This window comes from Emiliania huxleyi, assembly GCF_000372725.1.
Source record: "Emiliania huxleyi CCMP1516 unplaced genomic scaffold EMIHUscaffold_25, whole genome shotgun sequence".
In the NCBI taxonomy this organism is placed as follows: domain Eukaryota; phylum Haptophyta; order Isochrysidales; family Noelaerhabdaceae; genus Emiliania; species Emiliania huxleyi.
In genome coordinates this window covers 659,356-678,905 of record NW_005200170.1, presented here as the reverse complement: position 1 = coordinate 678,905, position 19,550 = coordinate 659,356, and the positions used below count along the sequence as shown (strand labels likewise).

The 19,550-nt window shown below is 66.6% G+C and overlaps 5 protein-coding genes across 5 annotated transcripts; 1 reads left to right on the top strand and 4 right to left on the bottom strand.

The window, feature by feature from the left end:
• Window positions 1-426: 426 nt before the first annotated feature.
• Window positions 427-4,457, bottom strand: EMIHUDRAFT_206002 (hypothetical protein; the record flags this gene model as incomplete). Its single annotated transcript, XM_005778206.1, has 6 exons — window positions 427-2,436; window positions 2,521-3,404; window positions 3,469-3,811; window positions 4,036-4,117; window positions 4,286-4,356; window positions 4,434-4,457. The coding sequence occupies 6 exons, from the start codon at window positions 4,455-4,457 to the stop codon at window positions 427-429; spliced, it is 3,414 nt and encodes a 1,137-aa protein (XP_005778263.1).
• An 877-nt stretch (window positions 4,458-5,334) lies between these two features.
• Window positions 5,335-5,895, bottom strand: EMIHUDRAFT_206000 (hypothetical protein; the record flags this gene model as incomplete). The annotated part of the gene is made up of 1 exon (XM_005778205.1): window positions 5,335-5,895. One exon carries the CDS (start codon window positions 5,893-5,895, stop codon window positions 5,335-5,337), a length of 561 nt encoding a protein of 186 aa, XP_005778262.1.
• A 475-nt stretch (window positions 5,896-6,370) lies between these two features.
• Window positions 6,371-7,138, bottom strand: EMIHUDRAFT_205999 (hypothetical protein; the record flags this gene model as incomplete). Its single annotated transcript, XM_005778204.1, has 3 exons — window positions 6,371-6,472; window positions 6,545-6,592; window positions 6,872-7,138. 3 exons carry the CDS (start codon window positions 7,136-7,138, stop codon window positions 6,371-6,373), a joined length of 417 nt encoding a protein of 138 aa, XP_005778261.1.
• Window positions 7,139-7,266: 128 nt separating this feature from the next.
• EMIHUDRAFT_435210 (hypothetical protein) lies at window positions 7,267-13,335 on the top strand. Its single transcript, XM_005778203.1, is given in 12 exon segments — window positions 7,267-7,293; window positions 7,305-7,771; window positions 9,926-9,978; window positions 10,316-10,374; window positions 10,727-10,806; window positions 11,257-11,343; window positions 11,492-11,522; window positions 11,717-11,886; window positions 11,957-11,987; window positions 12,113-12,192; window positions 12,489-12,573; window positions 12,811-13,335. The coding sequence occupies 11 exon segments, from the start codon at window positions 7,328-7,330 to the stop codon at window positions 13,209-13,211; spliced, it is 1,521 nt and encodes a 506-aa protein (XP_005778260.1). The 5' UTR covers window positions 7,267-7,293; window positions 7,305-7,327; the 3' UTR covers window positions 13,212-13,335.
• A 2,044-nt stretch (window positions 13,336-15,379) lies between these two features.
• EMIHUDRAFT_57132 (hypothetical protein) lies at window positions 15,380-15,796 on the bottom strand (the record flags this gene model as incomplete). Its single annotated transcript, XM_005778202.1, has 1 exon — window positions 15,380-15,796. A coding segment is annotated over one exon (417 nt), but the record flags the coding sequence as incomplete, so codon positions are not given.
• Window positions 15,797-19,550: the final 3,754 nt, after the last annotated feature.

Sequence of the window (19,550 nt, the reverse complement as noted above, 5' to 3'; positions counted from 1 at the left end):
TCCATCCGAGTCCCTTGGGTTCACGCTGTTTTCTTTCTTTCTTTGGCTTGCACTGGCACTACCACACTAAGATGTAAGAATTGTACACACTAAGAAAAAGAACACGGAACCAGTTACGTCAGCGAAAGAAACTCGGCACTTAAAAGAAGGTCCAGAGACCAGTCTGCAGCGTGCAGGCGGGAGGGGGGGACCCGCACACAGAGGGATCGCTCACGCTCCTCGGGCTCCCCTAGCCATACCCTGCCGTCCACCGCATCTCGAATCGCTTTCTACTCCCCTTCTGGCACAACTTGTTATTGAAGAGGTTGGTGCTTTTCAGCACCCACCCTGCTGAAAAAGAAAAAGGAAATATGAGAGCGCTACAACGTAAAAGACAGTCCAATTTCATGCAACCCCCTCTGCGCGAACTCCGCTATCAGAGCTCACTCAAATCTGGAGCTCAAACCCTTCCCGCCTGCTCACCGCATCTCGAATTACTCTCTCCCCGTTGAGGCCAAGGAGCCCCAAGATCCAATGATTATCCATGTCGTTGAAGCGGAGATCGATGCTTTTCAGCACCGCGTTGCCCGCAATCAACGGCGCGATCACGAAGGCCGAGGCGGCTCCGAGGTCCTTGCTCGAGAGGTCGAGGGACTCGACCGGGTCGGTGCCGCGCAGCTTCGGCAGGTCGAGCTCGTGGCCGTCGAGATTCAGCTTGGTCAGCACCCCATTGACCGCGAGCGCCTCGCCGATTGCCTTCGCGCCCTCCGCGCCGATGCGGTTACCACGGAGGTTCAAGTTGGTCAGCACCCCATTGCCCCGCAGAGCCTCGGCGATTGCAGCGGCGCCGATGCTGTTCCACGAGACGTCGAGCTCGGTCATCACCGCGCTGCCCGACACGTACTCGGCGATCTCTGCGGCGCCAGTCGGGCCGATGCTGCAGCTAGCCAAGCCGAGCGAGGTCAGCTTGTTGCGCTGCCGCTCGACACGCACGATGCCGAGGGCCGCCTCCTCGGTGAGGTCGTTGAAGCCCACGTCCAAGGAGGTCAGCACCGTGTTGCCCTTGAGGGCGTCGGCGATCGCGGCGGCGCCGGTGGGGCCGATCTGGTTCCAGGAGATGTTTAGCTTGTTCAGCACCTCGTTGACGCGAAGGGCGTCGGCGATCACGACGGCGCCCTCGTCGCCGATCTTGTTGCCGCCGAGCGAAAGTGTTTTCAGTGCCGCATTGACCGCGAGCGCCTCGGCGATCGCCTTGGCGCCCTCGTCGCCGATCTTGTTGCCGCCGAGCGAAAGTGTTTTCAGTGCCGCGTTGACGCGCAGCGCCTGGGCGATCGCGGCGGCGCCCTCGGCGCGGATGTTGTTGTCGCAGAGGTTGAGGGTTTTCAGCACCGCATTGACCGCGAGCGCCTCGGCGATCGCCTTGGCGCCCTCGTCGCCGATCTGGTTGCGGAAGAGGTTCAAATCGGTCAGCACCTCGTTGCCCGCAATCAACGACGCGATCACGATGGCCGAGGCGGGTCCGAGGTCCTTGCCCGATAGGTCGAGGGACTCGACCGGGTCGGTGCCGCGCAGCTTCGGCAGGTCGAGCTCGAGGCCGTCGAGATTCAGCTTGGTCAGCACCTCGTTGACGCACAGAGCAGATACCAGCGCCTTGGCGCCCTCGTCGCCGATGTCATTCTGGCTGATGTCGAGTGTGGTCATCACCTCGTTGACCGAAAGCCCCGCCGCGATGACGCCAGCCAACTCGTCTCCGAGTTTCTTGTTCGACACATCGAGCGACGTCACCGCCTCGCGCCCGTTGAGCTGCAGCGGGTTGAGCTTCATCGCCCCCTCCTCGCCAGCGCTCAGCACGATGAGCGTGCGCGTCGTCCGCACCACGCCGAGTAGCGCCTCCCGCACGCGACCGCACGCCTTGCCCCAGTCAAGCGTCAGCGACGTCAGCGCCGACGGCTCCGACTCCATCCACGCGACCACCGTTCCCACCATTACGCCATCGTCGCTGCCAAGGTCGAACACCGTCAAATCGACACCACTGGCCTGCAGCGGCAATACCGTATCCATCGCCGCGGCAAGCCCGCCGCCGCCGCCGTGCTGCATCGTCGCCGCGAGCACCACCAAGCGCTTCACCTTGAGCGCGTCGCCCACCGCCGCTTGGAAGCGCACGTCAGAGTTGTACGCCTCGGCCTCGTCGCCGAGCGGCGCCTCGAGCCGCTTGTCTGCCGCGCCTCCGGCGTCCGCGCATCGCTCGAGGCCGAGCCGGGCGCGCACTAGTTGCGACGCCTCCTCCGCTGCCTCCTCCGCCACCCCGCGGCGCACCTCCGCCGCCATCTGCGCGCCCATGTCGGTGAGCAGCTTCTTGCGCTTGCCCGACACCTGCTCGAGCGTGAGCGAGGCCATGTTGATGGAGAAGCTGCACTGGACGACGAGCGTGCTGCCCTCCACGCCCGTCGAACGCACCTGCAGGTGTCGGGAAGGGGGCGGAGGCGATGAGAGCATGTCGAGGACTGAGAGGGGGGGGCGGTGCGTGGGAGGTTGGCGCACCTGCAGGCCCATGAGCGGCGGCAGCAGCGTCTCCTTCTCGTGCGGGTACTGCGAGAGCCACGAGATGTCGGCGCCTCGGTCGATCATGCCCATCACGAGCTCGAGCACCGTCGACGCCTTGCCCTCCGCGTAGTGCACCGCCTGCGCGCGATCGGTGGTGGTCGACGAGAAGCCGTACTCGACGCCGCCGCGGAAGCCGAGCACGTCCGGCTTGAAGAAGGCTTCCGGGAGCGTGGCGCCCGTCCAGCCGCGGTAGAGCGGCGTGATCCTGGTCAGCGGCGACAGCTTGACGATGATCGAGTTGATCGCGTGGATGGTGGTCGAGTACTGGTTGTGCCACGTCCAGCGCACCGCGGCTGGCTCGCCTGCCGCCGTCGCAACCCACTCGCCGAGGTGAAGCGTGCCGCACTTCGTCTGCAGAAAGGGCACCTCCTCCATCGAGGCGTACTCCAGCCGCACAGCGCCGTCGGCACCGCGCGCTGAGGAGAAGCGAAGGACGGCGTTATACTTCTCGTACATCGGCCCCGTGTACATCCGGCCGGCGATGAGCTCCTCCAACGTGAGCGGCGCCTGCCCCGCCTCAACGAGCCTCGGGTTCATCTCGTCCGCCATCTTCGCCTCGTAGGCAGAGAGCGGCTCCGGCTTGCGGCACCACTCGCGATGAGCCGTGCGAAAGTCGCCGCCGCGCTCGGCGTAGCGGCTGTTGTGGTCCTCGACCACGGGCGCGACGACGAACTCCCACTCCATCCGGGACGTTGCGCCCTCGATGCCGTTGGAGGTGTCGAACGGCACGTCCGCATCCTTCTCTTTGCAGTGCTCCGTCTCCATGGCCTTGAAGAGCGAGCCGTCCACCATGAGCGGCGGCCCGATGAGCTTCTCGAGGCCTGCCCACAGGTCAGGGGACGGGGGTCGGCCGGTGAGAGAGGGCGGGCAGGGTAGGCAAGCTACTGGCGCGCAGCACGCCTCCGTAGAACTGCTCGACGCCGCCGAAGCCCATCTCGCCCTTGAACGCGTCGCCCTCCGCGGCGAACTTGGCGTTCAGCGCCGCCCCGGTCGCGGCGCTCTGGCCGCGCAGCTTCTCAATGGCGGACCAGAGGGTCTCGGCGATCGCCTCACTCAGCTTTACCGCCTCGAGCTTCTCCTTGAGGTCGGCGAGCGAGAGGCTGAGCACGTACGTGAACGGGTCGGTGGTTCCGGCAGGCTCCTTCAGCGCCTTGGCCACCACCTCAGCGAGGGCGAGGGAGTCCACCCAGCCAGCGACGCCCCACTCTGCAGCGGGCTGTGCGTCGACCTGGGAGGAGCGGAGAGAGGGAGGGGTTAAGGCGGCGGGGAGGGTGGCGCGGCGGCGGAGAAGAGGGAGGCAGACGCGGACGCGGCGGCGGAGGAGAGGGAGGCGGCGGCGGATGCGGCGGCGGTGTGTGGGCGGGGACGGTGGCGGTGGCGAAGGCGGCGCGGTGCGGGGAATGCGTCGGCCTTGCCGTCGCGCGAAGTGGCGGTGGCGCTCGGCGTGCTGACGCTGTTGAGCTGGTCCTTGAGTGATTTGATCTCGTCCTTGAGCGACTGGGTCTCGTGCTGCTTGTCGATGTCGGTCCCACCGCTGCCCGTAAGGGGCGGGCACGGCAGCGACAGCGGCGGGGGCGGTGGGGGCGGCGGGGGCGCACGCACGGCCACCGTCGCCTCCGCAAACGAGGCCGCCGCCCCCGTCGGCGCCGTGAACGCCGGCGCGATCGAAGCCGCCCCCGCATCGAGGTCGTCCTGGAGCGACTGGATCTCGTCCTGCTTGAGCGAGTGGTTCTTGAGCGACTGGTTCTCGTCCTTGAGCGACTGGTTCTCGTCCTTGAGCGACTGATTCTCGTCCCTGAGGTTGCGCAGCTCCGTCTCGTGTGGCGGGTGGCGAATTGCAGCTGGACCACCTGCTCTGTCGTCCTGGGGACCATCCTCTTCCTCTGCGACGGAGAGTTCAGCCGCTCTCGCTCCCCGAGGCTTGCCCCACGCAAGAGCTCGAGCGCGAATGGAGGTTGCGGTAGCGCCGCTCTTCGGCATCACGTACTACTCCTTGGGCGTCGGCCTCCACAGAGGTGGCGGCAGCAATGTGCTCAACAGCGGCTTTGCTCAACAGCGGCTTTGCTCAACAGCGGCTCGCTACACGCTCCTGGGGCTCCGCGCGGATTAGGCTGTCACGCTCGGAAGAAAATGATTTTCTAAATCACTCTTCGTTTGTTACAACACGTAAGCGTCACTACGTGTTTCCATGCGATGCGGAATTCTTTTTCATGTCGACATGAGTGCTTCGCTCATTGGTGGCTCGCCGAGCGCTGCCTCGGTGCCTCGTGGTGGTGGCGCTGGGCGCGCGGCGTTGGTGCCCGGTGACTGGTGACGCCTGACTACTACCAGCGCGCTCGCAATCCGAGCAAAGTCTAGGATTGCGAGCAGCACTGCTCACAATCCGAGCAACATGCCTCCGATTGCGAGCAGTAGCGCTCGCAATCCTACATCTTGTAGGACTATGAGCGGCGGCGCTCACAATCGTACCCAAGATCCAAGGATTGCTAGCCGCACAGAGGGCACTCCCAATCGCTCCAGCCGCGAGCGCTTGTGAGTGAGCGCACCGGGAGGGTCTCCTCACAACCAACAGATATCGCACCGATTGCGAGGGGACCCGCTCGCAATCCTAGAAGTCGTAGGACTGTGGGCGGGGTGCCACTTGCCTGGGGCGGGCTAGGACGCGTCAGCGGTGCGGAGCTTGAGCTCGAGCTGGCCCCCGGCGAAGCAACTGCGGAGGCGGTGCTGAGAGAGACGTGGTGATATGATGCGTTATTGAACGGCGTTATGTTGGAGGCGATGGTAGCGAGACAGCAAACCTGGTGAGAGGTCGTACGTGGTCGCGATGGCATTGTCATGCGGCCGCTCCCACTGGACTCGCACCTTGGCCTTGAAGACGTTGTTCTCCGCCTGGCCGTTTTTCTTCAGCTCCTGCACGTCGAAGTCGTAGTTCCACACCCCAAATCCTTTCCCGCTCTCCGCCGCCTCCTTCAGGTCCACATTGAACTCGCCCAGCATGTCATTGTTGGTAAACGTGTCCTCGTCCCAGATCTGGATCTTGACGTACCTCGCGTCGTAAACCTCCTCGATGGGCGGGTAGTAGCAGCACGTGCCCTGGAACTTTTTGGTGCCCCACTTGGCCTGTGGCGGGTCGCCGTATCGCTCACCGCTCCGGTCCCATTCGACAACGTTCTCCTTTGAGCACCAACGAGTCTCGTCGAGATGGACGCTCTCTTTTGGCCACCACCAGCCGTCGTAAGTGGGATTCACGGGGCACTCGGCCGCCTGGTGGCCAGCCACCATGCACCACCCCTTGTCTGAGCCGTACAACATCGGTACTGCGCAACGGGACGGGGCCATCCGGTGCTCAGAATTTTGGGAGCTCGCGTGGGCTGTTTTGGTATGGAGGGGGATTCAAGGGGGCGTGACTCGCTTGTCATCGCCGCGTAGGGCTGCTGCTTCTGCAGGAACTTGCCGGCGTACAATAGGCAGACGTACACCATGGCTGAATGCGTCGCTACTCGGACTGCTCGGTCCGCGCGAGAACAACCTGCGCCGCTTCGGCGTGTACGAAGTAAACGGAAGCCTGTTTCTTCTTTTGCGCTTAGGGGAGACGTTAATAATACTTAATTCCTTTTGCGCGCAGGGGTCCCTTAAAGAGAGTGCGGGGTGCATGTGTGTGTGTTGACAGTGTGCACCGCGGCCGTGACGGCTCGCGGTCACGCAATTTTGGCACGGCACTTCCTCCTCGCTCCTGGCATGGGAAAGGAATAAATAAAAGACCTCGGACTTTTCTCGCATGGCCGTGCTAGGATCCTACTGCGCAGGCGCTGAACAGCCCTTCGGGCCTCGCCTCCTCCCAGTAGCTCGCGAGTGCGACGTCGCTCTCCTCGAGCTTGATGTGCATCGCCTGAAGGTGCGATGCGAATGTTTGAGGCGGTGCGCAGGCGGCTGCGGGAGTGGGCGGTGTGCGAGCCGTGACGGCTCCGAGCCCCTTGCCATCCGTGGCGAGCACGCTGTGGTGGTGCGCCTGTGCAGGCGCGCAGGCCGGCAGTGACCTATGAGTGCGGGCGGCGAATGGTAGTATACGCGACGAGAGAGAGAGAGAGAGAGAGAGAGAGAGAGAGAGAGAGAGAGAGAGAGAGAGAGAGAGAGAGAGAGAGAGAGAGAGAGAGAGAGAGAGAGAGAGAGAGAGAGAGAGAGAGAGAGAGAGAGAGAGAGAGAGAGAGAGAGAGAGAGAGAGAGAGAGAGAGAGAGAGAGAGCCTGCAGACGGCTGTGAAGCTGGCGGTAGACAGCTTGCGCCATCACCTCGACAGTCGTATTGCGGCGAGATCCATCCGGCCTCGCAAACTCCTGCAGTGCGTCCAGGTTCTTGTGGTCGTAAAGTTCCATGACCTCCCGCAGAAGCTTCTGCGCGACGAGGATGTCGATGAGGATGTCGTAAGGCCCGAGCGCCGCGCCTTCAAAGGTGGCGGTCACGACTGCGGTGCAGCCGGTCGTAAAGGGTACGCCGTCGTCGAATGTGAAGGTGTGGGAGTACATCATCCGATCCTTGACGCAGACGGAGAAGGGCATAGACACACCACCGCTGCCTTCGCTGCCGCTGCTGTGGCTTACAACTGCTCGGTGTGAACATAAGTCCAAAACTTTCTTTTGCCTCCCAGCGAGATTGAGCCTCTAAAAAAGAAAAGCCGTGTGTCCTGCCAAGCGACCGAGAAGCGCGCCACCCACTCGTTGCCAGCTCGTTGCTCTCCGCTCGCAGATATGACGCGCGCGGCCCACCACCCTCCGCCGCTGCCCATGTCGCCCGAGGAGTACCAGAAGTGGCGGCTGCAGCTCTGGTCGCAGCGCGGCCCGAACGTCGCCACGCCCACCTACGAGGAGCTGCTGCCGTGCTACAAGGCCGCTCTCGAGCGCTGCAAGTCGCAGGTTTCGCGGCCTCCGCCACCGCCTCCGCCGCAGCCCGCGCCGCCGCCGCCTGCGTCGGTGGTCGACGCCATGGCGGCGGCGGTCCGCGCCGGCGCGGAGGAGCCCTTTTACGTGGTCGACCTCGAGGCGGCCAAGCGCAAGCTGTCCGAGTGGCGGGAGGCGCTCCCCGAGGTGGTGCCGCACTACGCGGTCAAGTGCAACGGCGACCCGGCGCTCCTGCTCACCCTCGCCTCCGAGGGCGCCTGCTTCGACTGCGCCTCGGCGGCCGAGATCCGGCAGGCGCCCTCGGATGCACATGCATGGCTGGAACAAGAAACCACAGCCGCCGGCGTCCCACACCCCAGTGGGTGTGGCGAGCCCTCGTACCCATCCTCGGGACGCAGCGCCGCACCTCTCGCACCCATCCTCGGGACGCAGCGCCGCACCTCTCACGCCCATCCTCGGGACGCAGCGCCGCACCTCTCGCACCCATCCTCGGGACGCAGCGCCGCACCTCTCACGCCCATCCTCGGGACGCAGCGCCGCACCTCTCACGCCCATCCTCGGGACGCAGCGCCGCACCTCTCACGCCCATCCTCGGGACGCAGCGCCGCACCTCTCACGCCCATCCTCGGGACGCAGCGCCGCACCTCTCACGCCCATCCTCGGGACGCAGCGCCGCACCTCTCACGCCCATCCCCGGGACGCAGCGCCGCACCTCTCACGCCCATCCTCGGGACGCAGCGCCGCACCTCTCACGCCCATCCTCGGGACGCAGCGCCGCACCTCTCACGCCCATCCTCGGGACGCAGCGCCGCACCTCTCACGCCCATCCTCGGGACGCAGCGCCGCACCTCTCACGCCCATCCTCGGGACGCAGCGCCGCACCTCTCACGCCCATCCTCGGGACGCAGCGCCGCACCTCTCACGCCCATCCTCGGGACGCAGCGCCGCACCTCTCACGCCCATCCTCGGGACGCAGCGCCGCACCTCTCACGCCCATCCTCGGGACGCAGCGCCGCACCTCTCACGCCCATCCTCGGGACGCAGCGCCGCACCTCTCACGCCCATCCTCGGGACGCAGCGCCGCACCTCTCACGCCCATCCTCGAGACGCAGCGCCGCACCTCTCAGGCCCATCCTCGGGACGCAGCGCCGCACCTCTCAAGCCCATCCTCGGGACGCAGCGCCGCACCTCTCACGCCCATCCTCGGGACGCAGCGCCGCACCTCTCACGCCCATCCTCGGGACGCAGCGCCGCACCTCTCACGCCCATCCTCGGGACGCAGCGCCGCACCTCTCACGCCCATCCTCGGGACGCAGCGCCGCACCTCTCACGCCCATCCTCGGGACGCAGCGCCGCACCTCTCACGCCCATCCTCGAGACGCAGCGCCGCACCTCTCACGCCCATCCTCGGGACGCAGCGCCGCACCTCTCACGCCCATCCTCGGGACGCAGCGCCGCACCTCTCACGCCCATCCTCGGGACGCAGCGCCGCACCTCTCACGCCCATCCTCGGGACGCAGCGCCGCACCTCTCGCGCCCATCCTCGGGACGCAGCGCCGCACCTCTCACGCCCATCCTCGGGACGCAGCGCCGCACCTCTCACGCCCATCCTCGGGACGCAGCGCCGCACCTCTCACGCCCATCCTCGGGACGCAGCGCCGCACCTCTCACGCCCATCCTCGGGACGCAGCGCCGCACCTCTCACGCCCATCCTCGGGACGCAGCGCCGCACCTCTCACGCCCATCCTCGGGACGCAGCGCCGCACCTCTCACGCCCATCCTCGGGACGCAGCGCCGCACCTCTCACGCCCATCCTCGGGACGCAGCGCCGCACCTCTCACGCCCATCCTCGGGACGCAGCGCCGCACCTCTCACGCCCATCCTCGGGACGCAGCGCCGCACCTCTCACGCCCATCCTCGGGACGCAGCGCCGCACCTCTCGCGCCCATCCTCGGGACGCAGCGCCGCACCTCTCACGCCCATCCTCGGGACGCAGCGCCGCACCTCTCACGCCCATCCTCGGGACGCAGCGCCGCACCTCTCACGCCCATCCTCGGGACGCAGCGCCGCACCTCTCACGCCCATCCTCGGGACGCAGCGCCGCACCTCTCACGCCCATCCTCGGGACGCAGCGCCGCACCTCTCACGCCCATCCTCGGGACGCAGCGCCGCACCTCTCACGCCCATCCTCGGGACGCAGCGCCGCACCTCTCACGCCCATCCTCGGGACGCAGCGCCGCACCTCTCACGCCCATCCTCGGGACGCAGCGCCGCACCTCTCACGCCCATCCTCGGGACGCAGCGCCGCACCTCTCACGCCCATCCTCGGGACGCAGCGCCGCACCTCTCACGCCCATCCTCGGGACGCAGCGCCGCACCTCTCACGCCCATCCTCGGGACGCAGCGCCGCACCTCTCACGCCCATCCTCGGGTGCCCGTCGCACGCAGGTGCGCAGCCTCGGCGTGCCGGCCTCGCGGATCGTCTACGCCAACCCGATCAAGCAGCCGTGCAGCAGATGCCGGAGAAGTAGACCCGGAATTTGAGTATTATTATTACGAGACTTAGACCCTGAACAGACCCGCCTCGCGCTTGTATGCCAACCCAGCCACAAGCAGCCGCGCCGGAGACGCTGGAGCGCCCGAGCAGACGCGCATTTCGGCTCTCTCTAGCTCTCGAAAGACAGACCGGGCACGCACCCCCCCCTCTCAAGAAGTCTCCGGCTCTCTGAATCCCGGAACGCGCGGTGTACTCCACGCCGTAGAGCAGCCCTCGAGCGATCTCGAGCGATCTCGTGCGATCTCGTGCGATCTCGTGCGATCTCGTGCTCCACGCGGTAGGCAGCCCTCCCACGTGCGGTGCGCGTCCAAGGAGGGCGTGCCGCTGACCGTCTTTGACGGCGCGCCTGCAGGGCACTTCCGAGACACTTTGACACTTCTGAGACACCTCCGAGACACTTCCGAGACACTGCCAGGTGCCGCTGACCGTTTTTGACGGCGCACGAGATCGCACGAGATCACATGAGATATCGCACGAGATCATGACCGTCTTTGACGGCGCGTCGGAGCTGCGCAAGCATCGGCCCTCTCCGCGGTTTGTCCAAGACATGTCCAAGACGTGTCCACGACATGTCCAAGAGATTTCCAAGACATGTCCAAGAGATTTCCAAGACATGTCCAAGACGTGTCCACGACATGTCCAAGAGATTTCCAAGACATGTCCAAGACGTGTCCACGACATGTCCCCCGCAGGCGAGGCGGAGCTGCGCAAGATGGCGGCGCTGGCGCCCTCGATGCGCCTCCTCCTCCGCGTCGCTGTCGACGACTCGCAGGCGCGCCACAGGCACTTGCGGGTGCACACGTCGGGGGACGCTGCTTCCGGTGGCGGAGGGGCGCCAGCCCAGAAGCCCCTGCACGGCCTTGCGAGCGGCGGTCTTGCGAGAGCAGACGCGCTTGAGGGTTTGCTGCACACTTCGGGGAGTCACTTCAGGGAGACACTTCGGGGACACTTCGGGGACACTTCGGGGACACTTCGGGCACGTCACAGGCCCATTTTGCATTCCCGTTTGCATTCGGGCGCACCTCGGCTCAGAGTTGCACCTCGGCTCACACCTCACGGCCGTCGACGACCTCAAGCGCAGTGCGTCCTCTCAGACGAGCACGCGAGATGACACGAGATCAGCCGAGATCGCACGAGATCGCACGAGATGGCACGAGATCGCACGAGATGGCACGAGATCGCACGAGATCGCACGAGATGACACGAGAGGACCCTCCCGCAGGCGCAGTGCGTCCTCTCAAACAAGTACGGCGCGCGGCCGGCCGAGGCGGCGGCGCTGCTCGACGTGGCGCACGGACTCGGCCTGACGGTCGACCAGATACAGCCGAGATCTGGCCGAGATCTGGCCGAGATCTGGATGAGATCTAGCACCGCTTGGGCCTAGCGGTCGACGGCGCGTCGTCGACGTCGGCGCTCGAACACTCAAACACGGCTGCCGCACTTCTTTTCTTTCGTAGGTCGTCGGCGTCTCCTTCCACGTCGGCTCCGGCGCCCCCCTCACCCCACCCCACCCCACCACCACCACCACCACCACCACCACCACCATGCCGTGGGATGCCCGAGCCACGATCGCCCAACCGCGGGCGGCCGGCCCTTTGTCTTGTAGGCTCTTCCTCCACCGCCGCTCGAAAAAAGAAACACCGCGCCCCGGCCGCCACGGGGTTTGTCTTTCTTTTTTCTAGGCTCCTCCTCCACCGACGCGTTCGGCGACGCCGTCGCGCGCGCCGCCGCCATCTTCGCGCTCGCCGAGCAGCGCGGCCGGCCGATGAGCGTGCTTGACGTCGGCGGCGGCTTCCCTGGCGTCGACAGCGCGCAGGTGTCGTTCTCGTCGATGGCGGCGAGCCTCCGCGCGGCGCTCGACCTCCACGCTTGACGGGTGGATTTGACAATTGGGTCATGATTTACCATTTCATTTGCAATAGGCGCTCGACCTGCACTTCCCGCGCCGGCAAGGTTTGCGCGTCTCCGCCACTTTCCCACTCCTCTTCGCAGACGCCTCCCCGACCCTTCTTGGAACCTTCCCCCTAGCCTTCTCTTCCACAGACGCCTCCCCGACCCTTCTCGGAACCTTCCCGCAGGCCTCCGTCTCATCGCCGAGCCCGGCCGCCTCTTCGCCGCGTCGACGCACACGCTCGCCGCGTGCGTGATCGGCAAGAAGGTCGCGCACGCACACACACACACACACACACATACACACACACATACACACACACACACACACACACACACACACACACACACAGACACACACACATAGAGACACACACACACACGCGCGCACGCACACCGCTCACCCACGCGCACCGGGCCTTGCACTTTTAAGCTCGTCCTTGAATACCGTGGGCTCCCGCCTGCCTGGTGTGGAGTCGCGGGCGTTACGCCCCCCCCCCCCCCCCATCTCTCCTCCTTCCACCGCCGTGTGTGTGTGGCGACGGCTACCTTGTCTCGCCTCAGGTTGCGCGGAGGGCGGTGGACGGCGGCGACGGCGACGGAGCAGAAGCCGTGCGGATCAACTACTTTCTGAACGACGGCCTATACGGCTCGCCTTCCCCCCCCCCCCCCGAGATGTAGCCGAGATATGGAGAGAGGTGTACACGGCTACTCCGCCTGTGAGCTGTGTACGGACGAGGTATGCCGAGATATAGCGGTCATCTACCCTCCGACCGACAGCCTATAGCGCTCGCTCCATCACCCCAGGCGGCGGCCCAGCGCCCCCGCCAACCGCCGCCTTGTGAGTGTGCGCGTACTGTACCGCCCTCCCTCCCTCTGTGCGCAGGCTCGTTCAACTGCGTCCTCTACGACCACGCGGCGCCGGAGTGCGCCGTGCTGCTGGCGCGGGGCGAGGGCGGCGGGGGCGGGGGCGGCGGCGGCGCGGGCGGTGGCGGCAGTGAGGCGGCGGGCGGGGAGGGCGTGGCGGCGTGCACTGTCTGGGGGCCGACTTGCGACGGCATCGACTGCGTCATCGCCGACGCCAACCTCCCGGAGCTCGAGGTTGGGGACTGGCTCTACTTTTCCGACATGGGGGCGTACACGTCGTGCGCCGGCTCCAACTTCAACGGTATGGAGCTGCCCGACGTCGCCTACCTGCAGGGCCACGCGCCTTCGCGGCCGCAGCCGCCCGAGACTGCCGCGGCGGACATGCTGCGCAAGCTGGCCGCCGAGGGCGTCGCGCCCTGAGCGAGCGCTTGTGGGCAGGGGAGGGGAGGGAGGGGGGGGGGGTGCACAGATGCGACAGGCGAGCTCTGCTTTTAGTTTTACGAGACATTCTGTGCTCTCCGCTGTTTTATGCTCTCGAGAAGTGCCCGCCGTTCTCCATGGCGCGCGTAGCTATGACAGGGACCGCGGCCGCGGACCCGGCGGCGGACGGGGCTGGCGCGCAAGCGCCGGCCACCGCGCGTCGTGCGCCGCCGGGGATGCGCAGCGGACCCTGGAATCGCGCTCCGATCGCGCGCGCAACTGGAGGACGCGGTGATGGTCGCAAGGTTGTTCGGTGCGTCTTGTGTCAGGGTGATAAGGCCTGGCTACGCGACCATCGAGGTCGACCTGAAGCACGAGAAGGCCGCGGGCGACCGCGAGTCGGTGGCTCGGTGCAGGCGGCGGAGCGCTCGTACATCGAGCGCACCGCGCCGAAGAAGAAGGAGCTCACCAAGGAGCAGCTCGCGGCTCGAGCCGCGGCACGCAAGGCCAAGAAGAACCGGCAGAAGGAGCGCCGGGCGAAGGAGGCTGGCGAGCGCGCCGCGAGCGAGGCCGAGCGCGCGGAGCGCCCGCGCGCGCAGCTGCGAGCAGGCAGACAACAACAAAAAAGACGAGTAATTGCGAGAAGGCGCAAAATCAGTCTTAGCACGCCTGCCTGTGACACCGGCGCGGTATGGTTGTCGCTGGACGGCGATGAACCGAGACGGAATGGTGAGTGCGTCGGGATCAGCCCCAGTGCGTGTCTTGACACATTTGGACCCTTGTGCCTCTCTACGGCCTCGCGGGAATATGGCCAGAAAACACGCGTGACTGTGTCGAGGAAAACTGTCCCGCCCGCGGCCAGCAACAGAATTTGGCGCCCGCCCCCCCCCCCGGGGGGGGGGGGGGGCTAAGCCCTAAATAGCGCGGTTATTAGGGCTAAGCCGTCATTGGACATTGCTCGGCGCGGCTTGCAGCGCTCCGTGGCGGTGCTGGTGGCGGCGCTCCAAGAGTGGCGCTCTTGGGGAGAGAAGATTCCTCCTTTCCGCGGAACACACTCTATCTAGTACCCTCGCTACCCAACCGGACTACGCCCGCCGCTCCACGAGGTCCAGCAACCCCCTGATCCTCTCAATCACCCGCGCCACCTCCTTGTCACTCGGCCGCGCACCCACGCTCCACTGGCCTCGCTCGTGCCTGCACGCATTGTACCAGCGCCGCAGGGTATGCGCGGAGTCGCAGAGCTGCGACTGCCCGGCGCTGCGCGGCGCAAGCGCGTTGATCTTCTCCTCCTCGCTGCTGCCCTTGGGCAGCGGCGCGCCTCCCCGCTGCTCGTGCCGCCGCTCGAGATGCCCCATCATGGACAAATAAGCGTTGCTGATCCGGTCTTGCAGCCGCGCCAACGACGCATCGCCGCCGCCCGCCACATATTCCTTGTGCAGCCCGCCGACCGCGCGCGTCAGAGAGCCGGGCGCAGAGCCGCCCCCAGACGACGACGAAGCGCTTGCCGAGGCACCGCTGGATGTGGCACCGCTGGCCGAGAAAGCGGCGCCGGACGCCGTCGGTCTTTCGGCAGCAGCCGGCGCCGCCGCGGCCGCTCCAGCATCCGCGCCACCGTCGTCATCGCCACCGAAGCGCAACGCCGCCTCGAACGCCGCCAACGCCTCTGGCAGAGGCAAGCGTTGCGACTTTCGCTCGTAGACGAGCCCGTGCACAGCCTTGACCAGCTCTCGCGTCGCCGCCTGAGGCCAGTGGGCCGCCCGCCTCGCCGCATGCAACAGCCCGCCGCCGGCGCCCTCCTTGCCGGCGACCATGTCCAAGACGTCGTCCTCGTACGTGCTCCTGAGGCCTCTGGACGGCTCGCCGCCCGTCAACGCCATCAGCAGCGAGATGCCGAGCCCGTACGCGTCCGTCTTGGCCGAGTGCTGGTTTGAGTCGAGGAAGTTCGGGTCCGCGAAGCCGGTCGAGTAGACGTTGCTGGTCGCATTGGTCGCCATGGTCATCGACCCGCCCGCCCGCTCCTTGGCGAGACCGACGTCGGAGAGGAAGGCGCGGTAGACGCGCCTAAGGCGTGGAGCTCGAGCGATCTAGAGCAATCTAGGGCAATCTCGGGTGATCTCGGGGTAGACGCGCCTCTCGCCCCCCGCCGTATGCAGCGGCAGCAGCGCGCCGTCGAGCAGGATGTTGGCCGTCTTCACGTCGCGGTGGAGGATGAGGTTCGAGTGGAGGTGCACCAGCGCCCTCGCCGCGTCGCAGAGCGCCGAGAGTCGTTGCGACCACGACAGGCCCGGAGTGCCTTTGAAGCCGAGCTTCTGCAGCCGCGCCCGCGCGTCGGGTGAGAGCAGGAGGTGGTCATCGAGCGAGCCGCCTCGCATGAGCGCCGTCACGATGCAAGCCGCACGTGGCGCGCCGCAGTAGCCGAGTAGCGGCAATACGTCCCGGTGCGCGCACCTCCGCAAGTTGGACACCTCGGCCATCACCTCCCTCGCATCCACCTCTGAGAGGGCTCGCTTGACGGCGACGCGGCCCCAGCCCGGCAGCGAGGGCAGCTCCACCGCATAGACGACGCCGAAGCCGCCGCGCCCAACCTCCACCGCCGCTTCGAGCGCACTGAGCACCTACAGAGGCCGCGCCGGCAACCGTGGCTGGGGAGGAGCAGCGAGGCAACGGATCCTGTTTCAACTCACACACCTCTTCGGCGCCCAGCTCCACCGGCGCAGGAGGGTTCTCCGCCGCATCGCGCGCCTTGGCCATCTGCCGGTTGGCCTCGGCCGCCGCCGCCTTCGCCGCCGCCGCCCGGCGCTCCGCCTCTCGCCGCCTCGCGTCCTTGGCCGCCTTGGCCGCCTCCGCCTCCGCTCGCCGCGCCTCTCGCTGCTCCTGCCTCGCCCTCTCCTCGAGCCGGGCGCACTCTCGCGCCGCCTCCGCCTCAGCGTCTGCCCCCCCACGCCTCCGTGGCCGCCCTCGCTCGCCTCGCGCCGGTTCCGCTGCTCTCGCATCCAAGGGCCGAACAATGCCCACCAAGGTCCAAAGCAAGGTATTGGCCCACCCCCAGACCACAAAGGGGATGAAAGCAAACAACAAGTGAGCGCGGAAGCACCAACCAGAGAGCGCGGTCATGTCGGAAAACAGCAAGGCCATGGCGCGCTCTCGCGCCGTTCGACGCAGCCGGTGCGGGCGCCCCCTCCGACCTTGCTCGGAGAACAATCGCCATAGAACGCTGAAGGCGTAGGCCATTTGGGCCGTAACCGCCAGGTATGCCAGGTTCGTAACCGCCAGGTATGCCAGGTATGCCAGGTATGCCAGGTATGCTGCCTGTTTCCGTGACAGTAAGCGCCTCGCTGACGGCGGGGATGCCAGGTTGATCTCCGCGCCTCGCTGCATCAGCAAGTCGACCACCCGCTCGTGGCCGTTGTGGTAGGCATACATCAGCGCGGTGCTGCCCTCGCTGCTCTGCAGGTTAATCTCTGCCCCGTGCTGCAGCAGCAGATCGACCACCCGTTCGTGGCCGCTGCGGGCGGCGTGCATCAGCGCGGCGCCGCCGTCGCTGCTCTGCTTGTTGATCTCCGCGCCGCGCCGCAACAGCAAGTCGACCACCCGCTCGTAGCCTTGGCCAGCGGCAGCCATCAGCGCGGTAAGTCCTTTGCTGTCCTGCACGTTGATCTCCGCGCCGTGCCGTAGCAGCAAGTCGGCCACCAGCTCGTGGCCGTTGAGGGCGGCGTTCATCAGCGCGGTGACGCCTTTGCTGTTCTGCTGGCCGGCATTCGCGCCGCGCCGCAGCAGCAGCTCGACCACCCGCTCATAGCCGTAGCCGGCGGCGCCCATCAGCAGTGTGATGCCGCTCACCTCTCCTCTCTCGTACGTTGCATCAGCCCGCCCGCCGCCGTCGAGCCACGCCAGCACCTCCGTCTCGTCGCCTCGCTCCACCGCTAGCACGACCTCGTCGGGGACTGCCAAGCCAGAAGCGCCGCCGGAGGAAGTACCGTCTGCGCCTGCGCCGCCGACTGCCGTCGCCTCGCGCCGTCCCGCAACCGCGTCCGCGAGGTGCTTCCGAAAGGCCTCGACGCACGCGCTGTCGCCCTTCTCCTTGGCGTACTGCAACGCGGACTTGCCAGCCTCAGAGCGCAGCGCCGCGTCTGCGCCCGCCCGCAGCAAGCGCCGCACGACGGCGGGGTGGCCGGACATGGTGGCGGCCATCAGCGCGGTGTGGCCGTCGCTGGTCTGCAGGTTGATCTCCGCGCCGCGCTGCAGCAGACTGTCGACCACCCGCTCGTAGCCTTGGCCAGCGGCATTCATCAGCGCGGTGACGCCTTTGCTGTTCTGCTGGTCGGCATTCGCGCCTCGCTGCAGCAGCAGCTCGACCACCCGCTCGTGGCCGTGTCTGACGGCGGCCATCAGCGCGGTGTGGCCGTCGCTGGTCTGCAGGTTGATCTCCGCGCCGCGACGCAGCAGCAGCTCGACCACCCGCTCGTGCCCTCCGACGGCGGCGCCCATCAGCAGCGTGATGCCGCTCACCTCTCCTCTCTCGTACGTCGCGTCGGTCCACCCGCCGCCGTCGAGCCACGCCAGCACCTCCGTCTCGTCGCCTCGCTCCGCCGCTAGCACGACCTCGTCGGGGACTGCCAAGCCAGAAGCGCCCCCGGAGGAACCGACTGCGCCTGCGCCGCCGACTGCCGTCGCCTCGCGCCGTCCCGCAACCGAGTTCGCGAGGTGCTTCCGAAAGGCCTCGACGCACGCGCTGTCGCCCTTCTCCTTGGCGTACTGCAACGCGGACTTGCCAGCCTCAGAGCGCAGCGCCGCGTCTGCGCCCGCCCGCAGCAAGCGCCGCACGACGGCGGGGTGGCCGGACACGGCGGCGGCCATCAGCGCGGTGAAGCCGTTGCTATCCTGCAGGTTGATCTCCGCGCCGCGCTGCAGCAGCAGCTCGACCACCCGCTCGTGGCCTTCGCTGGCGGCGTACATCAGCGCGGTGTCGCCGTCGCTGCCCTGCAGGTTGACCTCTGCGCCGCGCTGCAGCAGCAGCTCGACCACCCGCTCGTGGCCTTCGCTGGCGGCGTACATCAGCGCGGGCCAGCCGTTGCTGTTCTGCTGGTTGATCTCTGCGCCGCGCCGCAGCAGCAGCTCGACCACCCGCTCGTGGCCTCCGACGGCGGCGCCCATCAGCAGCGTGATGCCGCTCACCTCTCCTCTCTCGTACGTCGCGTCGGTCCGCCCGCCGCCGTCGAGCCACGCCAGCACCTCCACCTCGTCGCCTCGCTCAGCCGCTGCCACGACTTGATCAGAGACCGCCACGACGCTGCTCGACGCCCGCTCCGCCGCCGGCAACAGATTGCCCGGCCGGACTAGCACGCTATCGTCGCCGCCGTCGAGCGCCGCCGTATACTGCCCTCTTTTAGGCTGTACTCCGCCCGCAGTGGCGAGCAGGCATAGGAAAATTGCTGTCCAATGCATCGCGCTGGCCGCTGCTCGTGCCCCCAACCAACCGCCCGTCGAGGAAAAGAATTTAAACAAAACAACTCTCTCTCACAGCCTGGCCTGATCGTCCTTACAAAAAAATAAAATATTCTTACCTTCAAGCCCCCCTCCGAGACTAGGGACAGAACCCACCCGTACACAGGAGAGATGGGACTGCGCCTCGCCCCCACTTGCCCTGACTGCACAGGATAGCGTGCCCCGAAGACGGCGACACATAGCGGGGGACACTGCGCAAGGAGGGGGTGCGAAGCCAAGGTTGGGGTTCTGGGTGGTGGGACCAATGAGGGGGGGGGGGCGGGGTCCTGTGGGGGTGAAATGTTGCGCGGCGAATTCGAGCCTACCCCCTCGCCGCGCCGATCCTCACGCGGAGGGTAAAACCCTGTGGGACAAAACCCCTCCGCGGTCGGCAGTCTTCAGAGTGGACCCCCCCCTCCCCAGCCTCCCCTGTTCGTTTTTCGCACCCCCCCCCCGCTCCCCATCGGTGACTCGCGAAGGACACGGACACTCGGGGTGGGGGGGGAGGGGTCCCCCAGAGAGGGGGCTTTGGGGCCTTGTTGGGTCGATCTCCCCCCCCCAGGGGGGCCTTCGGTTGGGTCGATCTCTGGTCGATCTCGTGTCGATCTCGGGTCGATCTCGGGTCAATCTCAGGTCAATCTCGGGTCGATCTCGGGTCATGCGCGTTGTGTTCGCCTCGTGTGATGGTACTGCTGGTTATTTTGGGCGTGAGCGAGGCTCCTCCTGTCGGCGTCGGAGATCGCTTTGAGATTGGTCAGCGCTGCTGTGATCGCGTCTTTGAAGTCTGGGGTGAGTCCCGAGCCTCCTGAGGTGTCGATCTTGATTATTTGCTCGAATTTTTTTCTGCTCTCTTCC